Here is a 26,666-nt window from a genome sequence, read left to right as displayed (position 1 = left end):
CTTGAGTTATTTTTTATTTTTTCCATTTCTTTTAGAAGTACACTCATCATCGGATATTTCAGTGGAAAAATTGAAAACAATAAAACATAAACAATGGGGACTCTGCAATGCTGAGAGCTGCCTTTCCTATTTAAAGGTCTGTTTTTATGGATCTGAAACCTGATAAAGTTTTGTAAGATGTTCTGTACCACAAAGACACAGCAAGTAAACATAATGACAGGAGATGGATGAAGTTGGCAGTTCAGCTGAGGGTACAGGCTTCCAGCAATAGCTCTCCATGTTGAGGAAGACCATGAAACAGTGTGCTTTGGCCAGAGACTTACAAAAGCTTACTCTCCACAATCTACATCTGTCATGTAGTTCCAATTTATAATGTTTTCACAGTCTCCAGGACAGCTGTGCTATAGAGAGAAATCTGGTAGAAAGAAAAGAAGAAAGGAAGAAAGGAAGAAAGAAAGGAAGAAAGAGAGAGAGGAAGGAAGGAAGGAAGGAAGGAAGGAAGGAAGGAAGGAAGGAAGGAAGGAAGGAAGGAAGGAAGGAAAAAGGAAAGAAAAGAGAGAAGCAGGGAGGGGAAGGGAGGAAAAAAAGAAGGAAAAAGAAAGGAAAAGAAAGGAAAGGAAAGGAAAGGAAAGGAAAGGAAAGGAAAGGAAAGGAAAGGAAAGGAAAGGAAAGGAAAGGAAAGGAAAGGAAAGGAAAGGAAAGGAAAAATATCTTATGGGGTGGTTTTGGTTTAAGCCTTTAATTCCAGCACTTGGACAGCAAAGGCAGCCTGCTCTACATGGCAAGTTCCAGGAAAGTCAGTAGTATACAGAAAACGTATATCCTGAAAAACAAAACAAAACAAAACAAACAAAACAAAACAAAACAAAATCCAAATCAAATCAAAACAGTTACTACAATATATCCACGTAATCCCACCATTTAGAGAACAAATATTCATGACACAAGCCTGTAGAACATTTCAGATCAAAACCATGGCTGAGGCTAGAGTATTCACTGATCATGGTTTCCAAGGCTGATCTCCATTCGCATACTCATTGTACCTACCCACATTTAAGAAAATATTTTTAATGGCCTGTTAATATGCACATGTGAGTATTCTGGAAAGTATTACAACAGTTACTTTTGCATTGCTATGACTAAATATCCTACAGAAAGATAAAGGTTTCATTCAAGGTTCTTTGTATCAGGAGAAGTCTGGTGTAGAAGGACTTCATTATTATGGAAATAGGAATCAGAGAGTGAACAGATCCAACCTCCAGAATGAATTTCTAGTGACCCACATGCTCTAATTGCCCTCCCACCCAATCTTCACCACTTCCAGTCATGTCATCATGTGACCATATCAAGGTATCAACACATTGCTAAGGTTAGACCCTCATGATCTAATTATGTCTAGAAAGGACACCCTTCAGACCCCTCCAGAAGTGTGCTTCTTTAGTGTTCTATGCATCTTTCTTCCAGTCAGATTGACAGACAATCATGACAGTATAGCAAAATACCTAAAGATTTTTCCAGATCTCTATACTAAGAAATAGATATCAAGACGGACACTTGATATCTGTGACCACTCCAAACACAGACTTAATAGAACAGTCAGATAAAAGATAGGCAATCTTACAATATTTTTGGAAAACAATTACCCTTGTGGTATATAAAGCATATTTTCCACATTTGACAATAAATTAGGCTATGTAGACAAATATAAACAGATCACTCATATATTTGGTTAGCTAAATTCCAGAAGTTTCCTTGAAATTCCAGAAGTATCATACCCATGGCATAAAGTGATAGTTTGTGGGGTTTTTTTGTTTGTTTGTTTTTTCTGCACATATACACTTTTTATTATTTTATGTTTTGTTTCAATTGTTGAATAGCAATGTGCAGATTATATGAAATAGAGTGTACAATAAGGTTTCCTTTTTGAGAGCGAGAATATTAAACTTAGTTCTACTGTTTCCCTTTCTGGATAGTTTATGTTTTAAAACAACCAGTTTGAGCCGGGTGTGGTGGCGCATGCCTTTAATCCCAGCACTCCGGAGGCAGAGGCAGGCGAATTTCTGAGTTCGAGGCCAGCCTTGTCTACAAAGTGAGTTCCAGGACAGCCAGGAAGCTTTCTTTCATTAAATCAGAGATGGCAGCCATTGCAGTTCAAAACATTTTGTTTCACATTTTGCTGTTATTTTTTAGACAGGCTCTCATGCTCAGGCTGTCCTCAAATTTGCAGTGATCCTCCTTTGCTTGGCCTCCAGATTACAAGTGTGAGTCCCCACACTCATCTGTCTCTGTGACTTTTCTATTTTCAGAGATTTTAAAACACAATGCCTGTTCTCTTAAGTTCTATTAAGTGCCTGTGAAAGTTAAAAGCAGACCATGGTTACTTCGAGCTGGAATTACAGGCAACCATGAGCTGCATGAGTTGGGTGTTGAGAAGTGAACTCTGGTCTTCTAAAAGAGCAATGTGTGTTTTTAAGCACCAAGCACTTTTAAGAGTAGAGTCATCTCCACAGCTCTATTGTGTCCTGTCATGAGATTGTTGATTCAGCCCCTATGACTGAGGGACAGGAAAGTTTGCTCACTTAAAGGGCCTGTTTCTTTTCAAGATTTAATAAGACTTCTTTGGACTAACAGGCTGATGGATCATCTGTCTGCCCTCTGGTCATCTACCTTCTTACTTCTCCTATACTCATTTTCTAAAGGGTAAGGTAGTCATCAAAGAACTGTTTCTCTTTGAGTCTGGAGAAAGGGGTTTTAAGCCATGGTAGAGCCATGCCAAGTATTTCCTTTCATTTTCTTTGATGGTAAGTGATTTAGGGCGAGAGATTGTCATTCCATTTTTCTTTATGCAATGGAATTCAAGGAGAGGGAGGCTATGCTGAGAGGGAGGCTTCTGGGAAACACTCCTTTCTGAAAGAGGAGAGAGTCAGATTACGATAAAAAACCATACTTTTTGTTCTTTGTTATTTTTTAGGTATCATATATACAAAATTTAAATCACTGCAAAAGTCTCATTTTAAATAATTTTTTGAGTCTATCTTACAATGCATTTTGCTCAAATATCCCACTTCTTCTCCCTGCTCCCAGATTTGTCACCCTTTTCCAACCCATCCAAATTTGTGTACAGTCTTCCTTTAATTTAACCCACCATGTACATTATGTAGTGGTCATACATGCTTCGATGTGTCATTTACTTTTGGGTGGTCAACTCACCATAAAGAAAACCGACTGTGTCTCCCAGCAGGTATTATCTACAAATAGCTCCCTATTTAGCTAGTTAGCTCCCATCTCCCCTCTCCATGATAGTATTTTCTTTGGCTTTGGTCTTCCAATATCTTATACATGCTATCTTACAGCTGTGAACTCCTGTATACAACTCAGTGGCTTTGCCAGGAATCACTATTTCCTAAAGTTATCCACACTTCTATGATACCTACCTATTCTTTCACATGGTTTCTGATGTTTTGAAAGGTTCTAAGCATTCTACATTCTGTTATCCTCTGTACACCAATCGTGAGTCTCTGTATAATCTCCATTTTCTCCAAATAGAAGCGTCGATGAGGATTGAGTGGTCTATTGTTCTATAGGAGTACAAGTAAGTCAATAGGAGTTGTAAAACACGATCTCCATTTAGTAGATTAAGAATGATAGGCTTTCCCCTAAGGCTTGTGCATTATTGAGCCAAAGGTTCTTGGTCTTGATAGCATGTCATGTGTGGATTTGTTTTGCAGAGCAGGCCTTAAATGCAATAAAAATGTTTTTTTTTTCCCTCTCTTCAATTTTGCCGTATTATTTACCACTAGTTAGGCTGGCATTTCTATAGCTTGCAAAGTTCATAGCATGATGAGATTAATGATCATTTTTCTCCTTCATTAGCATGCATAGCACCTTCCAGTACTTGAAAGCCAGTACTTCCAATACTTAAGGATGAAGCTTGAAGGTGAGCACCAGCCTGGTTTTCTGTGTCCTATGGCATAACTATGTGATGTCCAACCATGGACTGTCAGCATCAAGTTCAAAGGAGTATCAACCTATCAATTTCATATTAAGTGACTTTGTTTAATTTTCTTATATATTGGTAAATTATCAGAAGATACTTTGAGAGTTATTACAATCATACAATCATATAATTTGTGGATAATTACAATTTGAATCTTTGTTCTCAAATGTGTGCTTGCTCACAGGTTTTGTTTTTCTTTCTGTCTTTTTTAACCATACTGGTTAGAGTGGCTGGGAAAAGTGAAATAAAGGAAATACAGTAGTATCACTGTGTATCCTCATCATAGTCTTAAAGGGGAAAATTTCTCCCTTACCTGAGTTTGAGTTGATACTCTGGAAGAGGATTGATTACTGTGTTGACTTGTATCAAGTTTTATCCCTAATCATTGTTGAGTTTTGTTACACTCTTAACTGTAGCCACTAAAACATTTGTATTTTTCTAATTTGTTGTTGCAGAAAAATATTTATATTTTTAAATGTCAAACAATTTTTGCATTTTCTCATAGTATATACTTATTTCGTATGGTAGACCTGGGTCCCAATTTCCTTTAATAAGCTTCTATCTGTGTGCAATCGGTAAGAATTGGACTGATTTCTCTTTCATGTTTCTCTCATGTTTTGTTTCTATGGTTTAAGTAGCAACATTAATTACTTGCCATTTTTCAAAGATGCAAAAATATAGTATGCATTAGTTTTGATAAATTATAGGACTTGGGGAAATTCAATGTCCAGGCATCATGATATGGAAGATTCTTTGTTTTTTGATGTTTGTGTTTCTCTGTATAGCCTTGACTCCTTGATTGTCTGTGAACTCCCTCTGTAGACCAGGCTGGTTTCAAACTTAGATCTGCCTACCCCTGACTCCTGAGTACTGGGATTGAAGGCATATACCTCCACTGCCTAGCATGACAGTGAATGTTCGTTACTTATATATATTTTTTCTTTAATTATATTTCAAATGTTATCCCCTTTCCTTGTTTCCCCTCCGAAAATTCCCTATCCCCTCCCTTCTATCCCTGCTCACCAACCCACCCACTCCTGCTTCCTGGCCCTGGCATTCCCCTATACTGGGGCATAGAATCTTCACAGGACCAAGGGCCTCTTCTCCCATTAATGACCTCCATCCTCTGCTATATATTCAGCTAGGGTCAAGAGTCCCACCATGTGTTTTCTTTGACTGGTGGTTTAGTCCCAGGGAGCTCTGGGGATACTGGTTAGTTCATATTGTCATTCCCCCTATGGGGCTGCAAACCTCTTCAGCTCCTTGGGTACTTTCTCTAGCTCTTTCATTGGGGACCCTGTGCGCCATCCAATTAATAGATGTGACCATCCACTTCTGTATTTGTCAGACATTGGCAGAACCTCTCAGAAGACAGCTGTATCAGGCTCCTAACAACAAACTCTTGTTGTCATCTTCAGTATTATCTGGGATGTGTGGTTCTATATGGGATGGATCCCCAGATTGGGCAGTCGCTGGATGGTCATTCCTTCAATCTCTGCTCCACACTTTGTCTCTGTAACTCCTTCCATGGGTATTTTGTTCGCCTTTCCAAGAAGGATCGAAGTATCCACTCTTTTCTCTTTCTTCTTCTTTCATGTGTTTTGCAAATTGTATCACCAGTATTCCAAGGTTCTGGGCTAATATCCACTTATCAGTGAGTGCATATCATGTGTGTTCTTTTATGATTGGGTTACCACGCTCAGGATGATATCCTCCAGAGCCATCCATTTGTCTAAAAATTTCATGAATTCATTGTTTTTAATAGCTGTATACTACCCATTGTGTAAATGTACCACATTTTCTGTATTCATTCCTCTGTTGAGGGACATCTGGGTTCTTTCCAGTGTCTGACTATTATAGATTTATGTGAGATTTGAAAAGCAGTAATTCATAGTTCTAGTTCTATCTCTGTTATGTTGACCTGCAAATTTGGTTTATAGAGATATCTGAAAACACTAGCTGTTGAGCATTATAAAATATTTATCCTGTTTTATAGAAAAATGTAAGATATCTTCTTTCTTTATAAATTTTATAATAATAATTATTTCATGATAATTATAAGGATTGTCTCTAACTAAGAGAATAGAAGGAGACACGTCCATTTCCTTTGCTACCTCCACTGGTATCTGTTCACCACAGAAATTAAAGCTTTGGGAGAACTTGCCAATCTTTCTCACATTAACTTATATTAAAAAATGAAGTATTTTAAGAAGAGAATTTATGTTCAAGATAATCTCTGGATTTCTTTTGGCTCCAAAAACACGGACATCAGAGACAAAATATCAAATATAAGCTCTAAGTTGAAGAGGAGTTTAGTGTAAGACAGCCCCTCCAAACATCAAATGTAGATAAGAAAGGGAGTGGAATCCCACTCCTAGAGCTCAGCTTTCAGAGTCCTAATGACTGTTGAGGACAGGGGCTTGTCCACAGGAAGAGATGTGAACTACCTGTTGAAAAATGGTGAAAAAACAATGAAAATGTTTCTTTTTTTTTTGGTCATTTTTGACTGTTTACCAATGATTATTAGATGCCCCCAAATTAGAGTGATTATTCCTTAATATTTTAGCTATTTCAGTGATATTCCATGGTAGCCCTAACTTCTCATTTCTTGTTGACACATAGTAAGAAATAGAACTTTGAATATTTGTTTGTTTGTTTGTTTATAGGTCTTTTTTCATAAGTGGATGTTCACTTGTTTTTCAATTTTTCCATAAATGTGTTATCTTTATAATTTTACTTCTTTTGTAAAAGGAGTTTATTTAATGTGCTCTTCATGCTTCCATTAGGTCCCATAGATACTTTAGTTAATAATCAATTGGCTCCACTCTGATAAGAACTCTGGACAACATCCAGAGGAAGCTCCACTCCCAGGTGCTCTCACATGCCCAGGATCATAGGATTAGAGGTGAGGAGGACACATCTGTCCTAAAGCCAAGAGTAACTGGAACCAGCAGGACGCAGGCAAGCAGGAACTAAACAAGATCAGTGGCACGGGTTCCTTCCAGTCTGTCTGGACTTGTGCCCTGAGCAGAACTTGGGCACAAATTCAGAAGTCAGTACCATAACACCCAGAGAAAGCTCCATTCCAAGGTGCTCTATTATGCCCAGAATCACAGGATCCTAGGATCCTAGAAGCTTGGTCACACCAGGATTTCAGGGTCCCAGAGGCAGCTTGACACCCAGGAGCTCAGGCACAGCTAGGATCTCAGGATCCCAGAATCCCAGAATCCAGTATTACAGAGATAGCTTGGCTCTGAGGAGTTCTGACACAAGCAGGATGACAGGAACGACAGACTCCAGTCAGATATAGCCAGAGCAGTTAACACTTGAGATCTTGGCATTATCAGAACCCAATACTCCCATCATAGCAAGTCCTAGATACCCCAACACGCCGGAAAAGCAAGATTCAGAAGTAAATAATTTCTCATGATGATAATAGAGGACCTTAAGAAGGGAGTATATAACTCCCTTAAAGAAATAAAGGAGACACAGTAAACAGCTAGAAGCCCTTAAAGAAGAAACTCATAAATCTCTTAAAGAATTACAGGAAAGCACATTCAAACAGGTGAAAGAATTGAACAAAACCATCCAGGATCTAAAAACAGACCTAGAAACAATAATGACATCACAACAGGAGACAACCCTGAAGTTACAAAATCTAGGAAAGAGATCAGGAGTCATAGACGCAAGCATCACCAACAGAATACAAGAGGTAGAAGAGAGAATCTCAGGTGCAGAAGATAATAGAAAACATTGACACAACAGTAAAAGAAAATGCAAAAAGCAAAAACCTCCTAACCCAAAACATCCAGGAAATCCAGGATACAATGAAAAGAACAAACCTAAGGACAATAGGTATAGAAAAAGAGTGAAGAGTCCTAACTTAAAGGGCCAGTACATATCTTCAACAAAATTATAGTAGAAACTTCCCTAACCTAAAGAAAGAGGTGCCTATGATCATACAAGAAGGCTACAGAACTTCAAATAGACCAGAAAAGAAATTCCTACAATCACATAATAATCAACACACCAAATACACTAAACAAAGAAAGGATTTTAAAAGCAGTAAGGGACAAAGTCAAGTAACATATAAATGCATGTATCAGAGTTACACCAGACTTCTCAACAGAGACTATGAAAGCTAGAAGATCCTGGGCAGATGTCATACAGACCCTAAAAGAACACAAATTGCAGTACAGGCTACTCTACCAACAAAACTCTCAATTACCATAGATAGAGAAAACAAGATATTCCAATGCAAATCCAAATTTACTCAACACCTCTCCAGAAATCCAGCCCTACAAAGGATAACTGATGGAAAACCCTAACACAGGAGTGAAACTACACCCTAGAAGAAGCAAGAAAGTAATCTTTCAACAAACCCACACAAACATATTTCCACCTCTAACAACAAAAATGACAGGAAGTACCAATCACTTTTTATTAATATCCCTTAATATGAAAATTAATATTACCTAAATAACCTAATCGATTGAAATTCAAAAATATGAGGAATTAGAAATTTGTTGGCTATCATCCAGTGGTCTCTCTAATTTGGTATTTGGAGAAATAGATCCAATATTGTACAATCCATATACACTTTGTGCTTGTTTGTATGTGACAGTGTCTTGCTGAGTACCACATAATTGTCTTGAAATCATGCTTCTCCTATCTCAGCCTTTCTATTAGTAGGTTTGTTTATTTGATGTTTTTACACTATACTGTGGTTTTCAGAACAGGTTACATATTTTAAAATTATTTATATGGACAAAAGAAATGTAGACAATTAATTTGGGAGGAGTCTTGTAAGAGAACAACAAAGAATGAGACTGAATGCTTTGCTTGATATTTATAATTATTGTATCAATTTTAAAGAAAAGGGCTTTATAAGTTAGTCTTATTCTGAGATGAATGCTTTTGAAAATCATCACAGCCAGTGAACCAGAATCTTACCCTAACCTAATGTCTGTGCCACATTCTATGTATAACCATCCTTCATTGAAACAGTTGATGAATGACTTCATGGATAGACCATCTTAATACACAAACCATTTTTTAAATGAATGTAACCTGTTCCCTGTGGGCTGAGAATGAAGAAAATCACTCAAGTCAAATAGCTTTAACCATAGCAGGAAATTTGCATCCAAATATTGTGCATACAATTCATTCCTTGGTGCAGCCGAACTGTCAAGTCTTAGCTTAGCTACTTAGGAGGTAAAATCCTTTGGTGATGTGAGGGACATTAAAGTACAGCCTTATTACAATGAACTCCAATGTCTAAAAATTGTTCTGATTTTGGGATTGTACCACAGTCAGAGCCAAGATTTTGAGCTCTATTAAAAATAAATCAAACGAAAAAGCAAAAACACGTTCTCTATTTATGTTCATTAAAAAACTAATAGTGATATATTATTTTAAAATATCATACAGTTAATATATTTGGATTTATTTAAAATTTATATTGAGAAAAATGTATATATTTTCAGTATTTCTGTAGACAATCATCTACATTAGACAGTTCAATTGATTTTTATTTTATATCAAATGATATTTATAATACTCAAAGTTACAATAGTTTATAAATTTTAAAGAATATGATAAAATAAAAAAATGAAAGGTATGGGCAGGTATTCAATGGGGGGGTCTCTGGGAGGAGTTGGGACACAAAAAGGAAAGAATGTGATGCAATTATATTTACTCAAAATATGTTTTTAAATGTTAACAAATTCAGATAAATTGAAATTATGTATTTTTTTCTCATCACAATGCCATAAAACTTAAATAAAAAAAAAGAACTTTGGGTATGCAGAAGGCTATGGAAACAGATACAGAGACCTACAGTTAAACAATAAGCAGAGCTCAGGAGTCTTCTGGAAAAGTTGGGATAAGGATAAAAGATCAAAAGAGAGTAAGGAAGCTACAAGAAGACTAAACAGAATCAACTAACCTAGGGAGCTCACAGAGACCAAACCACCAACCAAAGAGCAAGCATGGGATGGAACTAGGCACCTCAGCACATATGTAGCAGAAGTGCAGGTTGGTCTACCCAAGTGCAGGTTGGTCTACCCAAGCAGCTGGAGTAGGGGCTGTTTCTGAATCTGTTGCCTGCCTGAGGATCCTGTTCCCCTAACTGAGGCCTTATCTGGCCTCGGTGGGAATGGGTGTACCTAGTCCTTCAGTGACTTGATTTGCCAGGGTGGGATGATATCCAAGGGGGCCTCCCTCTTCTCAGAAGGGGAGAGAGGAGTGGGAGAGGGTGTGTGTGTGTGGGGGGGCGTCCTCTTTAAGGAGAGGGGCTGAGACTGGTATGTAAAATGAATAAATGAATAGTGAAAAAATAATTGTGGGTAAGAATGAGGGAACTTTCTCAATGTCATGGTGTTAACCCCTGAGTATTTAAGACCTATCATATGAATAACATGGTTCTTGACTCCTAAATCTAAGAGATGTCGGGCTGTTATCCCAGACTACACAAGCCAGGGTCTTAGAACTCTATGTAGATATATAGTCTGTAATATTCTGCTTTAACAGAGTATAGTAGAAAAGACAAAGGAATGCTGGCTACTATATAGGACAGGAAGAAAAATATCCATCCAAGTCATTTTCTGATGTCTCTCACATTGGTCTTTCCTTCAACAGTGACCTCCTGAGGGCGCCCTTGACCTCAGCATTCCTCAGGCAGTAGATCAGGGGGTTCAACATAGGATTGAAAAGGCTATAAAACAGGGAAAGGATCTTCTGCTGCATTTCAGGGTGCTGGGATTTGGGGGCCATGTACATGACAATGGCACTGCCAAAGAAGAGCCCTACCACACAGAGGTGGGAAGAACAGGTGGAGAAGGCCTTTCTGCGGCCTTCCCCTGACTGGATCCTCAGGATGGCCACCAGGATGCGCATGTAGGAGACCAGCACCATGCACAGTGGTCCCACTAAGATGAACACACAAGCTGCAAAGATGACAACTTGATTGAGTGTTGTGTCAGCACAGGCCAGCTTGAGGACAGACAGGATTTCACAGAAGAAGTGATTGACTTCATGAGGCCCACAGAAGGGCAGCCTCAGGATGAGAATTAAATGGACCAGAGCCAAAAGGAAGCCAACTATCCAGGAGACAGCAGCCATTATGGTACACACTCTCCAGCTCATGATGACAGTGTAGTGAAGGGGGTGACAGATGGCCACAAACCTATCATAGGACATTACCACTAAAATCAGGCACTCTATGGAAGCAAATGCCAGATACAAGAATGTTTGCATTATGCACGGAATGAAGGAGATGGTTCTTCTTTGAGTCACAAGATTTGCCAGCATCTTGGGGACATTATTGGAAGCATAGGACATATCAACAATGGCCAGATGAGAGAGGAAGAAGTACATGGGTGTGTGCAGTCTGTGGTCCAGGCAGATTATTCCAAGGATGATTCCATTCCCCAGAAGGGTAAAGGAATAAAACAGAGAGAAAAGCCCAAAGATGAAACACTCTACAGCTAGATCAACTTGGAATCCCAGTAGAGTGACCTCTGTGATCCATGTCTGGTTGGCTCTCATTCTCCTGTACAAAGACTTTGTTCACACTGAAAGGTCAAAGCTGTGGAATAATTAACCATACAAATTATTTAAAGATTATGATAGAGAAAACATTTTATAGTGTATCACCTAGGGTGGAGCTTTGGGTTTTGTTTTCAGTTGTGCTATCTTACTTCAGTTATAAAAATGAAGAAAATGTCTGGCTGTGTCCTAGGACACTAATAAAAAAGGCTGGTGAGAAGGCTCAGTGAGTAAAGGATTTTGTTGCCCAGGCTGACAACCTAAGTTCAGTCTCTGCAACCACATGATAGAAAGAGAGAACCAAATGTACAAGGTGTCATTTGAATTCCACGTGTACTTTGGAAACATCCACATACATGCATGCATGCATGCACTACAATAACCAAGTACATAGATAAATAAATAAATATTTTAAAACTAAGAATGTTCATGTCCATATCAGCATATAAGAATGATATCACAGCACAATGTGTTTTAGTGTGCCCCATGTAAGAGGAGTTCCATTAGAATATGAACACATGCATTTTTTTAGGATATTCATATTTTCTGGTTCCATTTCAGTTTGAGCATCTTGACCACTCACATGACTTCAAGAGAGACAGTTTTGATGAAATGGAGTAGTTATTTTCACTTTGTTTCCTGGGCTTGCCTGTCTTCATGTACAATTCTGATGTTCTATTTTGAGTTCTGTGTGCTTCTTCACCAATACTCAATACACAATTTAATCATTATTTAAAGGATACTTGGAGCTCATACAATGGATACATAAGTATGTCTTAAGTATAGCTATGTACCATGCAGTGAAGTCAATATAGGTAATTGTCCCATAAAGTCATCTGTCCTAATGAGGTCATTGCATCTTAGGCTGTGATAGATACACTGTGTGATTCTCCCACAATGACAGAATTGTCTAATGTGTACTTCTTAGACAAAACCTGTCAGTCAATGATGCATGACTGTATAGCTTAACATTTGTCCTTTTGAATATTCTTAGACAAAGTACTGAAAATGGAAAGCAGTTCACATTAACAGTAAATCTAATACTTCATTTTAGTTGTATCTTATTTGGGTTTTACCCTTAATATAACAATATAGGGCAGAGCCTAACTTATGTTCTGGTATGTCACAATCTTTTGACCTCGGTGTTTTTGTAGTTTGACAAGTGAGATGGCCACCAAATTCTTTCACAAGATCTTCTTCATCAGCCATTAACTTGCCAAAACCTTTTGCTTTATCATATACATCATCAGAAACTTACAAGGATGCTAGCCGCTGAAATTAATGGTTTATTCATCCTAGAGTACTTTTTCTTTTTCTTTTTTTGTTTTTGTTTTCCAATTTTTTATTAGGTATATTCTTCATTTACATTTCAAATGCTATCCCGAAAGTCCCCCATACATTCCCCACACCCCGCTCTTCTACCTACCCACTCCCACTTTTTGGCCCATGTGTTCCCCTGTACTGGGGCATGTAAAGTTTGCAAGACCAAGGGGCCTCTCTTCCCAATGATGGCTGACTAGGTCATCTTCTGCTACATATGCAGCTAGAGTCACGAGCTCTGGGCGTACTGGTTAGTTCATATTGTTGTTCCACCTATAGGGTTTCAGACCCCTTTAGCTCCTTGGGTACTTTCTCTAACTCCTCCATCAGGGACCCTGTGTTCCATCCAATAGCTGACTGTGAGCATCCACTTCTGTGTTTGCCAGGCACCGGCATAGCCTCACAAAAGACAGCTGTATCAGGGTCCTTTCAGCAAAATCTTGCTGGTGTATGCAATGGTGTCTGCATTTGGAGGCTGATTATGGGATGGATCCCCAGGTGCAGCAGTCTCTGAAACTCCTTCCATGGGTGTTTTGTTCCCAAATTGCTTCTGGGCCTTTTGGCTAAGATCAAGTGTAGGTCTTTTTTTTTTTTAAATTGGGTAGTATCTTTATTTACATTTCAAATGTTATCCCCTTTCCTGGTTTCCCTCCCTTGCAGAATGATGCTATCATATCCTCCTTCCCCCTGCTTCCATAAGAGTGGTTCTCCACCCACCCACCCACTCCCAACTCCACACTCTCGATTCCCCTACACTGGAGCATCTATCCAGCCTTCACAGGACCAAAGACCTCTCCTTCCATTGATGCATGACAAGGCCATCCTCTGCTACATATGCGGCTGGAGCCATGTGCACTCCTTTGTTTATGACTTAGTCCCTGAGAGCTCTGGGGTGCCTGGTTTGTTGATATTGTAGTTCTTCCTATGGGGTTGCAAGTCTCTTCAACTCCTTCAGTCCCTTCTTTAACTTTTCTTTTAGAGACCCTGCACTCAGTCCAGTGGTTGGCTGCTAACAGTCACCTCTGGCAGGGCCTCTCAGGAGACAGCCATACCAGGCTCCTTTCAGCATGGACTTCTTGGCATCTACAATAGTGTCTGGGTTTGATAAATGTATATGGGATGAATCACCAGGTGAGACAGTCTATGGGTGTCCCTCCCTTAGTTCCTGGTATAAACTTTTTTTCCATATTTGCTCTTCTGCATATTTTGTTCTCCTTCTAAGAAGGACTGAAGTATCCACACTTTGACTTTCCGTGTTCTTGAGCTTCATGTGGTCTATGAATTGTATCTTGGTTATTTAGAGCTTTTGGGCTAATATCCACTTATCAGTGATTGCATACCATGTGTGTTCTTTTGTGATTGGGTTACCTCACTCAGGATGATATTTTCTAGTTCCATCCATTTGCCTAAGAACTTTATGAATTCATCATTTTTAATAGCTAAGTAGTACTCTATTGTTTAAATGTACCATATTTTCTGTACCCATTCCTCTGTTGAAGGACATCTGGGTTCTTTTCAGCTCCTGGCTATTATAAATAAGACTGTTATGAACATAGTGGACACATGTCCTTATTACATGTTGGAGCATCTTCTGGGTATATGCCTAGGAGTGGTATAGTTGGGTCCTCAGGTAATACTATGTCCAATTTCCTTAGGAACCAGCAAATTGATTTCCAGAGGGGATGCACCAGCTTGCAATCCCACCAGCAATGGAGGAGTGTTCCTCTTTCTCCACATCCTTGCCAGCATCTGCTGTCACCTGAGTTTTTGATTTTAGCCATTCTAAATGGTGTGAGGTTGAATCTCAGGATTGTTTTGATTTGCATTTCCCTGATGACTAAGAATATTGAACATTTCTTTAGCTGCTTCTCAGCCATTCGATATTCCTCAGTTGACAATTCTTTGTTTAGCTCTTTATCCCATTTTTAATAGGGTTATTTGGTTCTCTGGAGTCTAACTTCTTGAGTTCTTTGATTATATTGGATACTACCCCTCTATTGGAGAAAAGAACTTCTGGGGGAATCATCATCTTTGACCTCAAGCTATATTACAAAGCAATAGTGACAAAAACTGCATGGTATTGGTACTATGGTATTGGTACCGTGGTATTGGTGACAGTCAGGTAGATCAATGGAATAGAATTAAAGACCTCAGACATGAACCAACACACATATGGTCACTTGATCTTTGACAAAGGAGCTAAAACCATCCAGTGGATAAAAGACAGCATTTTAAACAAATTGTGCTGGTTCAACTGGCAGACACCATGTAGAGGAATGCAAATCTCCTTATCTACTTGTACAAAGATCAAGTCCAAGTGGATCAAGGGCCTCCACATAAAACCAGACACACTAAAACTTATAGAGAAGCAAATGGGGAAGAGCCTTGAAAATTTGGGCACAGGGGGAAATTCTAGAACAAAAAAACCAGTCGCTTATGCTGTAAGATAGGACCTCATAAAATTGCAAAGCTTCTGTAAGGCAAAGGACACTGTCAGTAGGACAAATAGACAACCAACAGATGTGGAAAAGATCGTTACCAATCCTAGAGAACTTTTTCTTAAAGGGCTTTGATTTTGTCCCGTCAGAATATAAAGTTGGGTTATGAAAGGCCTGGGAAAGAACATTAATTAAAACATCTATTACACATGTGATGTTGCATTACATCTAATCACATCACCACCCCCATAGAAACAACCTTAGTTCTACATTTTAAAATCTTGCTTAACATTTTTAACTTAAAAAGGCTTTCTTATGTGAAACATTTGCAACATCAAGTCTGTATATTACAAGTTGGGTTACATTAATAGAGTAAATTTTCACTTAATAAAAGGAAACCTTTTATATATTATTATATTGTATATTGTTATTTAAACAAGAATAAATAGTTTCTTACATCTTGGTATTTTTGTTCCCAAATTTCTTATTTTTAATATTTTTTTAAAAGTATCTAATATTTTCTTTTTAAAAAAATTTTATTGGATATTTTCTTTATTTACATTTCAAATTATCACCTTTCCCATTTTCCCACCAGAAATCCTCTATGCCCTCTCCCACTCCCTGCTTCTATGATGGTGTTTTCCCACCTCTCCCTAAAATTCTCCTACACTGGGGTATCAAGCCTTCACAGGACCAAGGGCCTCCCATTGATATTTATCTTTCTGGGTCTGGGCTGCTTTGCTCGGAATGATTTTTTGTTTGTTTGTTTGTTTGTTTCATCCATCTGCCTATAAATTTCATGAAATCATTTCCCCCTAAGACCTGAGTCTTCATTATGTAAATGTGGGAGAAATGGAGAGGAGGCTGCAGTCCAGATGTATTGTATGAGAGAAAACCAAAACAGCAAAAACCAAAACAAATCAACTCAGAAAATGTATATTTTGATTATGCGTTTATGTTTACCTCATGTATGCAGGTTCCCATGGAAGTTAGACAATGTTGTATTCCCTGCAACTGAAGTTACAAGTAGTTGTGTGAGTTCTGGAAATTGAACCTGGGTCTTTTACAAAAAAGAAACCTATTATTAACCACTGATCAATCGCTCTGATCCAATTGTAGACTTTTGGCGCCAGTCGAGGGATGGAAACACATACTCATATCAACGGTTTTTTTGTTTGCTTGTTTGTTTGTTTGTTTGTTTTTCCAGAAATGTGCCTGTCTAAAGGAAGGACAGGGACAAAGAAATGGAACAAAGACTGAAGAAAGGGCCAACCAGGGACTGGCCCCACCCGAGGATACATCATGTCTATAGACACAAACCCCAACATTGTTGCCATGGTCAAGAGGTTGTAATCTCCCATCTGAGTTCTACTGAAAGCTTCAAGTAGAGAAAATAATTTGTATGACAAAAAAGCTAGCCTTATCAAAAATGAACAGGAAACATCAATTACATTTACTTTTATAAAAGAGAAGAAAATCTTCTCTGAGTCATACCAGTAGACACAATGGTCAAGATTTTCTATTCACCAACAGTAGACATGGATCTTAAATCAGGTTGGACTTTATTTTCACTCCTTGTGATTGCTAATGAAGGCACCAGCTCAGAACATTCCAGAATTGGCATAGGTCATAAAACTCGATCTTTGTCAAACAGAGAAACACATTTCAACATCTTTTAAGTTTCCTGTCTGAGATGTACCTTCTGATGATTTCATGTTAGAAATGAAAATAACAGAAACAAGAATAAAAAGAGTATGTGAAATGTAAAATCTGGAGCAATAGAGAACGTCACTCTCATGACTTAAAGAGTTTGCTTTCTTTAGAAATGTTTAGTCTTGATCTCCATGTTGGTCTATAAAGCCGTCTTTATGTCTAGACACTGTTTTAGACCTTGGCTCATGTTTTGCATTTGTGATTTTCTTCTGCTTATGTTTCTGAAATTGACCAATGTGCCTGTAATGGTCACCTTTGAACTCAGTACAGTGATATTGATTGTGAAAGGGACATTAGACCTCTGTTTGTGAATTCGAGTGTATCTATGCTGGCTGATACATCTTTGATCATTTTGTTTTTATAAGTTGATGGTCATCTTGAGTTAACTCCCAAGGTCTTGTGTAGATGTTTCACTAGAACTCCAATATATAGAAACAGAACTGAACCAGTAAAATAACCTGCAGTCACTCACATGTAGTGAGGTTGATTTTATTTCAACAGATTAATGCATTTTTGACTTAATATTTATGGTTAGATTCATAAAAGCAGAATACAGGGAACACATATTGCTATCTAACTTCTACTTGGCAGATGTATAATGTGGAAATCTGTTTAACTTACTGCACAGCATAAATTTAGTGACAGAACAGAAGTTTGAAATGTTTTTGAATAGCAGTTCTATGTCTGTAAAGGTTCATTATCTGGAATGTGGCTGGGTCCCTGCTACATCAAGCACAGCCATTCAGACAGTTCACGAGTCAAAGTGCAAGTAACATAATAACATTCCTTGATTCATGTGAATTCACCATTAGATTAATTTGCCTTCTTACATAAGTCTTTTTATTGGGCTATGCTCATTGTACATGGCATGTGCTACACTTTCTAAGGGCATTTTCATGCAACTTATAAGGGAATTTGAGCAAACTGTTCCTTTATACCAGCTTTTTCTTCTCTCACACAATTAGGCTCCATTGTCCAGTCAAAGTAGAAGGCATGCTGGCACATGCCTTTAATCCTACCTCTTTGGAGGCAGGTCACTGTGGGTTTAAGGCCAGCCTGATCTACAGAGTGAGTTCCAGGATAGCCAGGGTCATATAATAAGACCCTATCTTATACTTCAATTGGGGCACTTTATTTTCTTAGACAGTTTCACTTCAACTTTGATGGCATGTATACACAAATGATTCTGTATCTTAAAGTTCAAGACCTCACATGTATTTTTGATAAACAAGAGTCAGACATAAATAAGGGCAAGAAGGTTCTTAGTAAAATAATTTATCAGATATGAATCAATCTAAACCATATGTAATACCAACATAAATTGTATTTAAAAAATTTTTGTAGCAAAGACAATGAAAATACAAGTCCACAGTGATAGCCACAAACAGTGAAAACACATCCACATACTCACAACACACAGTCACAATACACACACTCATGACAAACACACAAAACACACAAACTCATACATATAAAACACACACACCAATAAACTCAACTGTGAATCCAACAAAGATAGAGCAACACAATGAATGGTGGGCATTTCCTTACCTTCTATCTGTTGCTATGAACTTTTATCTAAGGTTTCAGAAAACAAAATGTCAGATAATTTTTCCTTGGGTGAGAGATGATTAACAACTGGGTATCTGAAATGTTTTCTTTGAGCTTCCACTCCAGATAGCTATTAAAGAACATCTTCAGCAACCCAGAGAAAGAATCTTCATGGATTGATTCCTATGTTCTTCCATGACATGTTAACTTTACCAGAGATAGTAAACCAGCTCCTGAGAGTAACTAAAGGCCATGTAGTTAAAGACTTGTCAGACATCCTTTCCTCATGTGTTTCTGAGTGGTGTGTATTAGGAAATACAGTCTCTTGCTCTAAGCCTCAGTATATTGTATTAAAATGTTGCAATAGAAAAGGAGATGGCCAAGAAGAAGAAATGGCATTAAATTGTTCCTCATTGTGGGGTTTATAAGCATTAATTTTCATTAATAGTATTAACAAGACCACAGACTTGAATGAAGAAGCAAGATGATTGGAAGTGCAATGCTATTGTCTTGTTATTCAAAGACTTCCTCAAACACATTACTTTTAGCTTATACGAAATTTTAATTAAATAACTAAATTTATTTCAATTTATGCTTTAAAACCATGATTACAAAGATATTTGAAGAATAAAGTGAGTTGCCAAACTCCAGTATTAAAGAAGTATAGGTTTAAATATAAATATATAAGGACAATTTTGGCAGGAGAATAAATAGTTTGGGGAAATGGGGAAATATTTAACATTGATTCATATGAAGAAGTTTTGTCATTTAAAGTCTCAGAACTAGAGTTCATTAAAGACAGAGTCTGGGCAATAGACATTTGTCAAATCTTTTTATGTATGGACAAATTCTGACATTGTCTTCATACTAATTATTAGCAGAGAGCTTTTACAGACTTTAGCCCTCTCCTCCCTTGACTTGAATCCATCAAGTCCTGCCTTTGTGAACACTAACTTAGTGATTTCTCTGTGCCTCTTCCTGCCTCAGTTATCCCATCTGGAAGATGAGAAGATGGGATAGACAATAAAGCTGACCTGATAAAATGAGTTTCTCTCTCTCTCTCTCTCTCTCTCTCTCTCTCTCTCTCTCTCTCTCTCTCTCTCTCTCCCTCCCTCCCTCCCTCCCTCCCTCCCCCTCTTCTCTCCTACGTCATCTCTTTCATTAGAGTTAATTGAGTTAAATTTCCATGGCATTTACTACATACTTAAATATGATCATTATTATAAATTCAATACCCATATTGAGATATAGAGAGTAGTTTCTATATCCAAAAACAGCAAACAATAGGTTATGTCTCTAATAGCTACTCTGCTAAAATGAGGAATATAAAAGTATGATCCCCCAACAGGCACTGAGTTCTCTGAGGGAAAAGACACCCATATCCATCACAGTGTGATGTGAGGACTATGGAGAAGATGATGTTTCAGGAATGCACAGGGGAAGGAGTGAGCAAATACAGGAGACTCAGTTTTAGAGCCAATTAACCCTGTAACTTTTAGGATCCCAGTGACTTATCTGATAGGAGATGACCCTGTCACACAGTCATTGAGATTCATTGACCAGATCAATCATTTCTTAATATTTTCTAGTACTGTTCCCTGGCTTACGTCTGATACATTCAAGAGTATTCATGGGATGTAGGTGAAGAGTTTAAGAAGGATAGAGGGACCATGGACACAAAAGGAGTGGGCAATGAATCCCATACCACGGCTCAAGATTCTGGTCCTGCCCCAGCTGGGACTGAACACTTCACCATGATCTTAAGCCAAGTATTTCACTGACATCTATTCTACTTCTCTTCTATAACTAATTCTCCTGAAAAACCAAATCAAACTTAACACAACCTAACCAAAACAAACCAAAACAAGCCAAAACAAAAAATGCACATTTACTTACCTTGACATAAGCTGCAACCTTCTTCATGTATAGTCATCTGCTTAGAAGAAACCTCAAATAGAAAAGGAAAAATGTAAGATAGATTTTGGTGGACTCTTCCCCTCTACAGGGACCACATTAGGGGAAGCCAAGATGCAGAGCTCTGACTATTGTGATGCACTTGCTTCTGCAGGTGCAGACTTTGCTTCTCACCCATTGTATTCAGACCTGTCCCTACAGACAAAACATAGNGATGCAAAGGTTGGGGTCTNATGGTGANNCAGCNNNAANATTCTCTCTAGGGATAAGACTATGCCCCTGTGAACCAATGTCATCATTTCCCATGTCTTTTTGCTTGTTTTTCAGTATTCCTATGGGATGGGTTATCTGTGGTTGACTGGGATTAAATTGTAATGGGTTTTAGTCAGAAGCTAGATTCTGGTTCAGAAGAAAACATCAAAGTATACCATAAGTTAATGTCTGTCAATATGTATTTTATAAATATAAACATGACTCCCCCTCTGATACCACCTTTGATATGGGCGTTTCATTATGAGGTGCTCCATGAACCCTGGCAAGATGCCACCAAAGAAATAAATTTGTCCTAGTAGAGGAAGTGATACAGAATAACCACCCCATGCTTCTTAAATCACATCACATTTTAACTTGATACTCGATGTACCTCACCTTTTCCTTTATTTTGTCTGTGTGTCTGACATTCAGAACAGCAATGATTCATTCCAATCTTGAGTTAAAGTCTGTGCATAAAATGAATCTGGCCCCCTGTCAAAGTCATTGTTCTATTTCTGTGAAGACACACCATGACCAAGGCATCACTTACAAAAAAGAGCATATAATTAAGGGCTTGTTTATAGTTTTAAAGTCCATTACCATCCTGACAGAAAGCATGCCAGCATGCAAGTAGAAGTTGGAGAAGTAGCTAAGAACTACATACTGATCTGGAGGTAGAGAGAGATACTCTGGATATGGAATAAACTTTTGAACTCATAGCCCAACCCCAGTAACATACTTCCTTTAACAAGGTCACCCCTCTCAAAATCCTTCTAATCCTTTTAAATATTACCACTGCATGGTAACAAAGCATTCAGATAAATGAGATCATGCAGCCATTTTAAAAAAAGAATTTTTTATTTTTTATTTGTATGTATATACCGCAGCTGTCTTCAGACACACATTAAAAAAGACCACCTGATCCCATTACAGATGGTCATAAGCCACCATGTGGTTGCTGGGAATTCAACTCAAGACCTCTGTCAGAGCAATCAGTGCTCTTAACCACTGAGCCATCTCTCTAGCCCTGTGTGGCCATATTATTCAAACTACCTCACCTGCCCATTAAGCAGTAAATTTAAAAGATTATAAAATCTTTCCAGTCATATAATACTTAAAACATCAAATGAACAGAACAAAGAAAGAATATTAAAAGCTGTAAGAGAAAAAGGTCAAGTAAATTATAAAGGCAGACCTATCAGAATTACATCAGACTTTTCAACAGAGACTCTTAAAAACCAGAAGATCTTGGGCAAATGTCATACAGACCCTAAGCGAACAAAAATGCCAGCCCAGCAAAGCTCTTAATTACTATAGATGAAGAAACCAAGATATTCCTTAACTAAACCATATATTTAAACAGTATCTCTCCACTAATCCATCCCTACAGAGGATAATAGAAGGAAAAATTCAACACACGCAGGGGAACTATACTCAAGAAAGAGCAAGAAATTAATCTTTCAACAACCCCCCAAAAAGATAGTCACACAAACGTAATTCCACCTCTAATAACAAAAATAACAGGAAGCAACTGTCACTGGTCCTTAATATCTCTTAATATCAATGGACTTAATTTCCCCCATATAGACATAGACTAATAGACTGGATATGTAAACAGGACCCAGCATTTTGCTGCATACAGGAAACACACTTCAGTGACAAAGACAGATACTGCTTCAAAATGACAACAAAAACAACAGCAACAACAAAACAAAATCAAACAAAACAATACGAAAAAGCTTGAAAAAATGCCATTTCTCTCAGTGTATTTGTAGTAAATAATTAGGTATCTATCTATCTATCTATCTATCTATCTATCTATCTATCTATCTATCTATCTATCTATTTGCTACCTTCAGTTTTATATGTTCTTTGTATTAAATAAGAGTACATAATGTTCCATTTTCTTATGACTTTCATTCTAGCAAAGGGCAAAGTAAATGCAACATACCAAATTTTACAAGGAGTACAACCTTCCTTCCAAGGATGTGTCTCACCGTGCCTCCACTTCCTCAGCATCTTTTCCCAGCACCCTTGACCTCAGCATTTGTCAGGCTGTAGATTAGATAGTTCAGCATGGGGTTGAAAGAATGTAAAACAGGGCAAGAATCTTCTGCTGCTCCTCAATGCTGAAACTTGGGGGCCAGGTACATGATGATGCCACTACCAGACAGGAACCTGACCATACAGTGTTGGGAGAAAGAGGTGGAGAAGGATATTCTGTGTCCTTCTTTTGACTGATCCTCAGGATGGCCATCAGGATTCATGCATAGAAGACAAGTACCAAACCCAGTAGACCCCCCTCAGATATGTTTTAAAGTGTTATCTTGGGATTAGCTGCAGTCAGGATTTCTACAAACTAGTAAAAATAGTCACACACACACAAACACACCTTAAAATTGGACATACTTAATGGATCCTTACCACATACATTTTATTAGTCTTAAATGTTTTCCCATATTCATTGATTGCTGTTGATTGGAAGTACAGAGTATGGAATTCTTAGTCTTTCATTGTTAGCCACATAAACCTGTTCAGAGAGTAATGGGATCTTCCCATTGGAGAAGATCATAGTGAAATATAATACTTCTATATTGCTCAAATTTTAAATATATTTATTTATTTTCTTTATATATTTATTTTGTTTTTTTTAATTTCTCCCAGATCTCTTAGTTAATTTCTATTTTTAAAATCTGAGAGAGATTCTACCATTAATAATGAATCTCTCTCATTTAATAAATTTGATGATTTTTAAAAACTACATCTAATGTCTTCTTTCTAAAGGCATGTTCTTAATTTGTTTCCTACAGAGGGATAAAGGTTTCATTTAAGGTTCTTTGTGTCAGGAAAGGTGTGGTGGAGGAAGACTTCATATCATGGAACTGGGATTCAGAGAGTGAAGCTGAACCAACAGTAGATTCAACTTCCAGAATGAATCTCTAGTGACACTGAAAGAACCTAGTGGGGAAACCCCCACTCAACTCCCGATTCTGCGTGCACCCAAGAATCACGAATAGAACACAACATCTTGATGTAACATCACGATGTATTTTAATTGCGGAGAGGGTCGAAACATATCTCACACAGGAGACAGTGGATTCGACCACAAGGCTTGGAAGCTAGGGGTTTTTATAGAAAAGGAGTGGGGCTGGGGGAGGAATTGGCGTGGTTTCACATGATTGGTCCATTTAAACATCAGCAGCCTGTTAACATTTAACTTAGGTCAGAGGGGTGGGAGATAGGGAGGCGATGGGCCTGCCCCGGCCCGGGCATGTCCTGGTCTGTTCTGCTATGTTCTCAGCCCCAGGTTTCAAAGCTCACAAACAACTCTTTGGACTATTTGACATACAGTACATGAATCACAGGTCTCAAGTTTTATTTCCTTTCAACACACATCTTCTAGCTGCCCTTCCACCCAATCTTCACCACCTCCAGTCATGTCATCCTGTGATCAACCCATTCTAAGGTTAGACCCTCATGATCTAATTATGTCTAGAAAAGACACCCTTCAGACACCTCCAGAAGTGTGCTTCTTTAGTGTCCCATGCATCTTTCAATCCATTCAGGTTCCCAGACAATCATGACAGTATACCAAAATACCTAAAGGTTTTTTCTAGATCGCTATACTAGGAAATAGATATGAGGACTGATACTTGATATCTGTGACCACTCCAATCACAGACTTAATAGGACAGTCTGATAAAAGATAAGGAATTCTACAATATTATGGAAAATAATATTCCTTTGTGATATATAAAGCATAATTTCCACATTTGACAATAAATTAGGCAATTCAGAAAAATATAAACAGATCACTCATGTATTTGGCTAGCTGAATTCCAGAATCCTCCATGAAATTCCAGAAATATCATACCCACGTCATAAAGTGATAGTTTATGTTTTAAAAAAGAATAGTTTGATATTTCTCATAGTATTTTGAAACTACATATGTCTATAAATACAGCAGAAAAAGAACATTTGCTCTAGTTAAATATTTTCTAATTCATAGTCCATTTTAAATTCTGAGTAAGATTTAAAAGAGATAGTCTTGATTAAAGCTTTCTTCTATTAAATCAGACACAACAACCATTACAGTTCAAAACATTGTGTTTCACTTTTTGTTTTTATTTTTTAGATAGGCTCTCACATTGTAGCCAAGGCTGCCTTCAAATTGCAGTCATCCTCCTTTGATTGGCCTCCAGATTACAAGTGTGAGTCCCCACACTCATCTGTCTCTGTGACTTTTCTATTTTCAGAGATTTTAAACCTCTCTTGAGCTCTGGTGCCTGTGAAAGCTAAAAGCAGCCTATGATCACCTTGAGATGGAATTACAGGCAACCATGAGCTGCTTGAGTTGAGTGTTGAGAAGTGAACACCCAACTGGTCTTCCAAAAGAGCAATGTGTGTTTTTAAGCACCAAGCACTTTTAAGAGTAGAGACATCTCCACAGCTCTATTGTGTCCTGTGTTGAGATTGTTGATTCAGCCCCTATGTCTGAGGGACAGGAAAGTTTGCTCACTTAAAGTCCCTGTTTCTTTTCAAGATTTAATAAGACTTCTTCAGACTAACAGGCAGATGGACCACCTCTCTGCACTCTGGTCATCTACCTTCTTACTGATCCTGTACTCATTTTCTAAAGGGGTAAGTTAGTCATCAAAGAAATGTTTCTCTCTGAGCCTGGAGAAAGGGGTTTTAAGCCATGGTAGAGCCATGCCAAGTATTTCCTTTCATTTTCTTTGATGATAAGTGATTTAGGGTGAGAGATTGTCATTCTATTTTGCTTAAGGCAATGGAATTCAAGGAGAGCTATGCTGAGAGGGATGCTTCTGGGAAACACTCCTTTCTGAAAGAGGAGTCAGGTTAGGATAAAGAACTCACCTTTGTTCTTTGTCATTTTTTATATATCATATATACAAAATTCATTTCACTGCAATAGTCTCATTTTATTAGTTATTGAGAAATTCTTACAATGCATTTTGATCAAATGTCCCACTTTTTCCTGTTCCCCCATTTCATTTCCCCTCCCCACCCCACCCAAATTTATGTGCACTCTTATTTTAACCCACCAAGAACATTATGTACTGCTTGTAATGCTTGGATGTGTGTAATTTACTGTTGGGTTGGTCAAGTCATCATAAAAAAAATTGACTCTGTCTCCCTGCAGCTATTAATTGTAAATAGCTCCCTATCTACTTAGTTAGCTCCCATCTCCCCTCCACATGCTAGTATTTTTTTCTGGCTTGGGTCTTCTCATTTCTTCTACCTGTTGTCCCAACAGCTATGAACTTATGTATACAACTCAGTGGATTTGCCAGAAAACACTGTTTCTTAACAGTCATCTTAACATACCTCTGTCATGTGTGATCCCTACACACTTTTTCACATGATTCCTGATCTATGGGAAGAGGGTTCTGATATAGATGTGGTACTTTGGAGTATGTATCCTACTCTCTTCTATTCTTTGTACACCAATTGTGAGTCTCTGTATGATCACCATCTTCTCTGAATAGAAGCTTTGATGAGGACTGAGTGGTGTACTGCTGTATAAAAATAGCAATAAGTAAATAGGAGTTGTAAACCACGTTGTCCATTTTTATAGAAGAAGAATGATAGGCTTTCCCATAAGGCTTGTGTATTATTGAGCCAAAGGTCTTGATGGCATGTCAAGTGTGGATTTCTCTTATGGAACAGGCCTTAATATCAATTAAAAATGAGTTTTTCCCTCTTAAATTTTGCCATTATTATTTGCTACTAGTCAGGCTGGCATTTCTATAGCTTGCAAGGTTCATATCCTGATGAGACTGATGATCATTTTTCTCCTTCATTAGCATGCGTAGCCCTCCAGGTCCAACCATTTGCCTAGGAATTTCATAAATTCATTGTTTTTAATAGCTGAGTAGTACTCCATTGTGTAAATGTACCACATTTTTTGT

General features: G+C 37.9%; 1 protein-coding gene and 1 pseudogene across 1 annotated transcript; both read right to left on the bottom strand.

Annotated features, from left to right (window-relative positions):
- Positions 1 to 10,543: 10,543 nt before the first annotated feature.
- On the bottom strand, positions 10,544 to 11,580 carry LOC110296620 (olfactory receptor 2A14-like). Its single transcript, XM_021165324.1, has one exon. The coding sequence runs from the start codon at positions 11,543 to 11,545 to the stop codon at positions 10,613 to 10,615; it is 933 nt and encodes a 310-aa protein (XP_021020983.1). The 5' UTR covers positions 11,546 to 11,580; the 3' UTR covers positions 10,544 to 10,612.
- An 11,165-nt stretch (positions 11,581 to 22,745) lies between these two features.
- The window catches only part of LOC110295589, a 19,090-nt pseudogene continuing 15,169 nt past the window's right edge, over positions 22,746 to 26,666 (bottom strand).

Source organism: Mus caroli, chromosome 6 (genome assembly GCF_900094665.2).
Source record: "Mus caroli chromosome 6, CAROLI_EIJ_v1.1, whole genome shotgun sequence".
NCBI classification, from domain to species: domain Eukaryota; kingdom Metazoa; phylum Chordata; class Mammalia; order Rodentia; family Muridae; genus Mus; species Mus caroli.
This window is presented reverse-complemented; position numbering and strand designations above follow the sequence as displayed.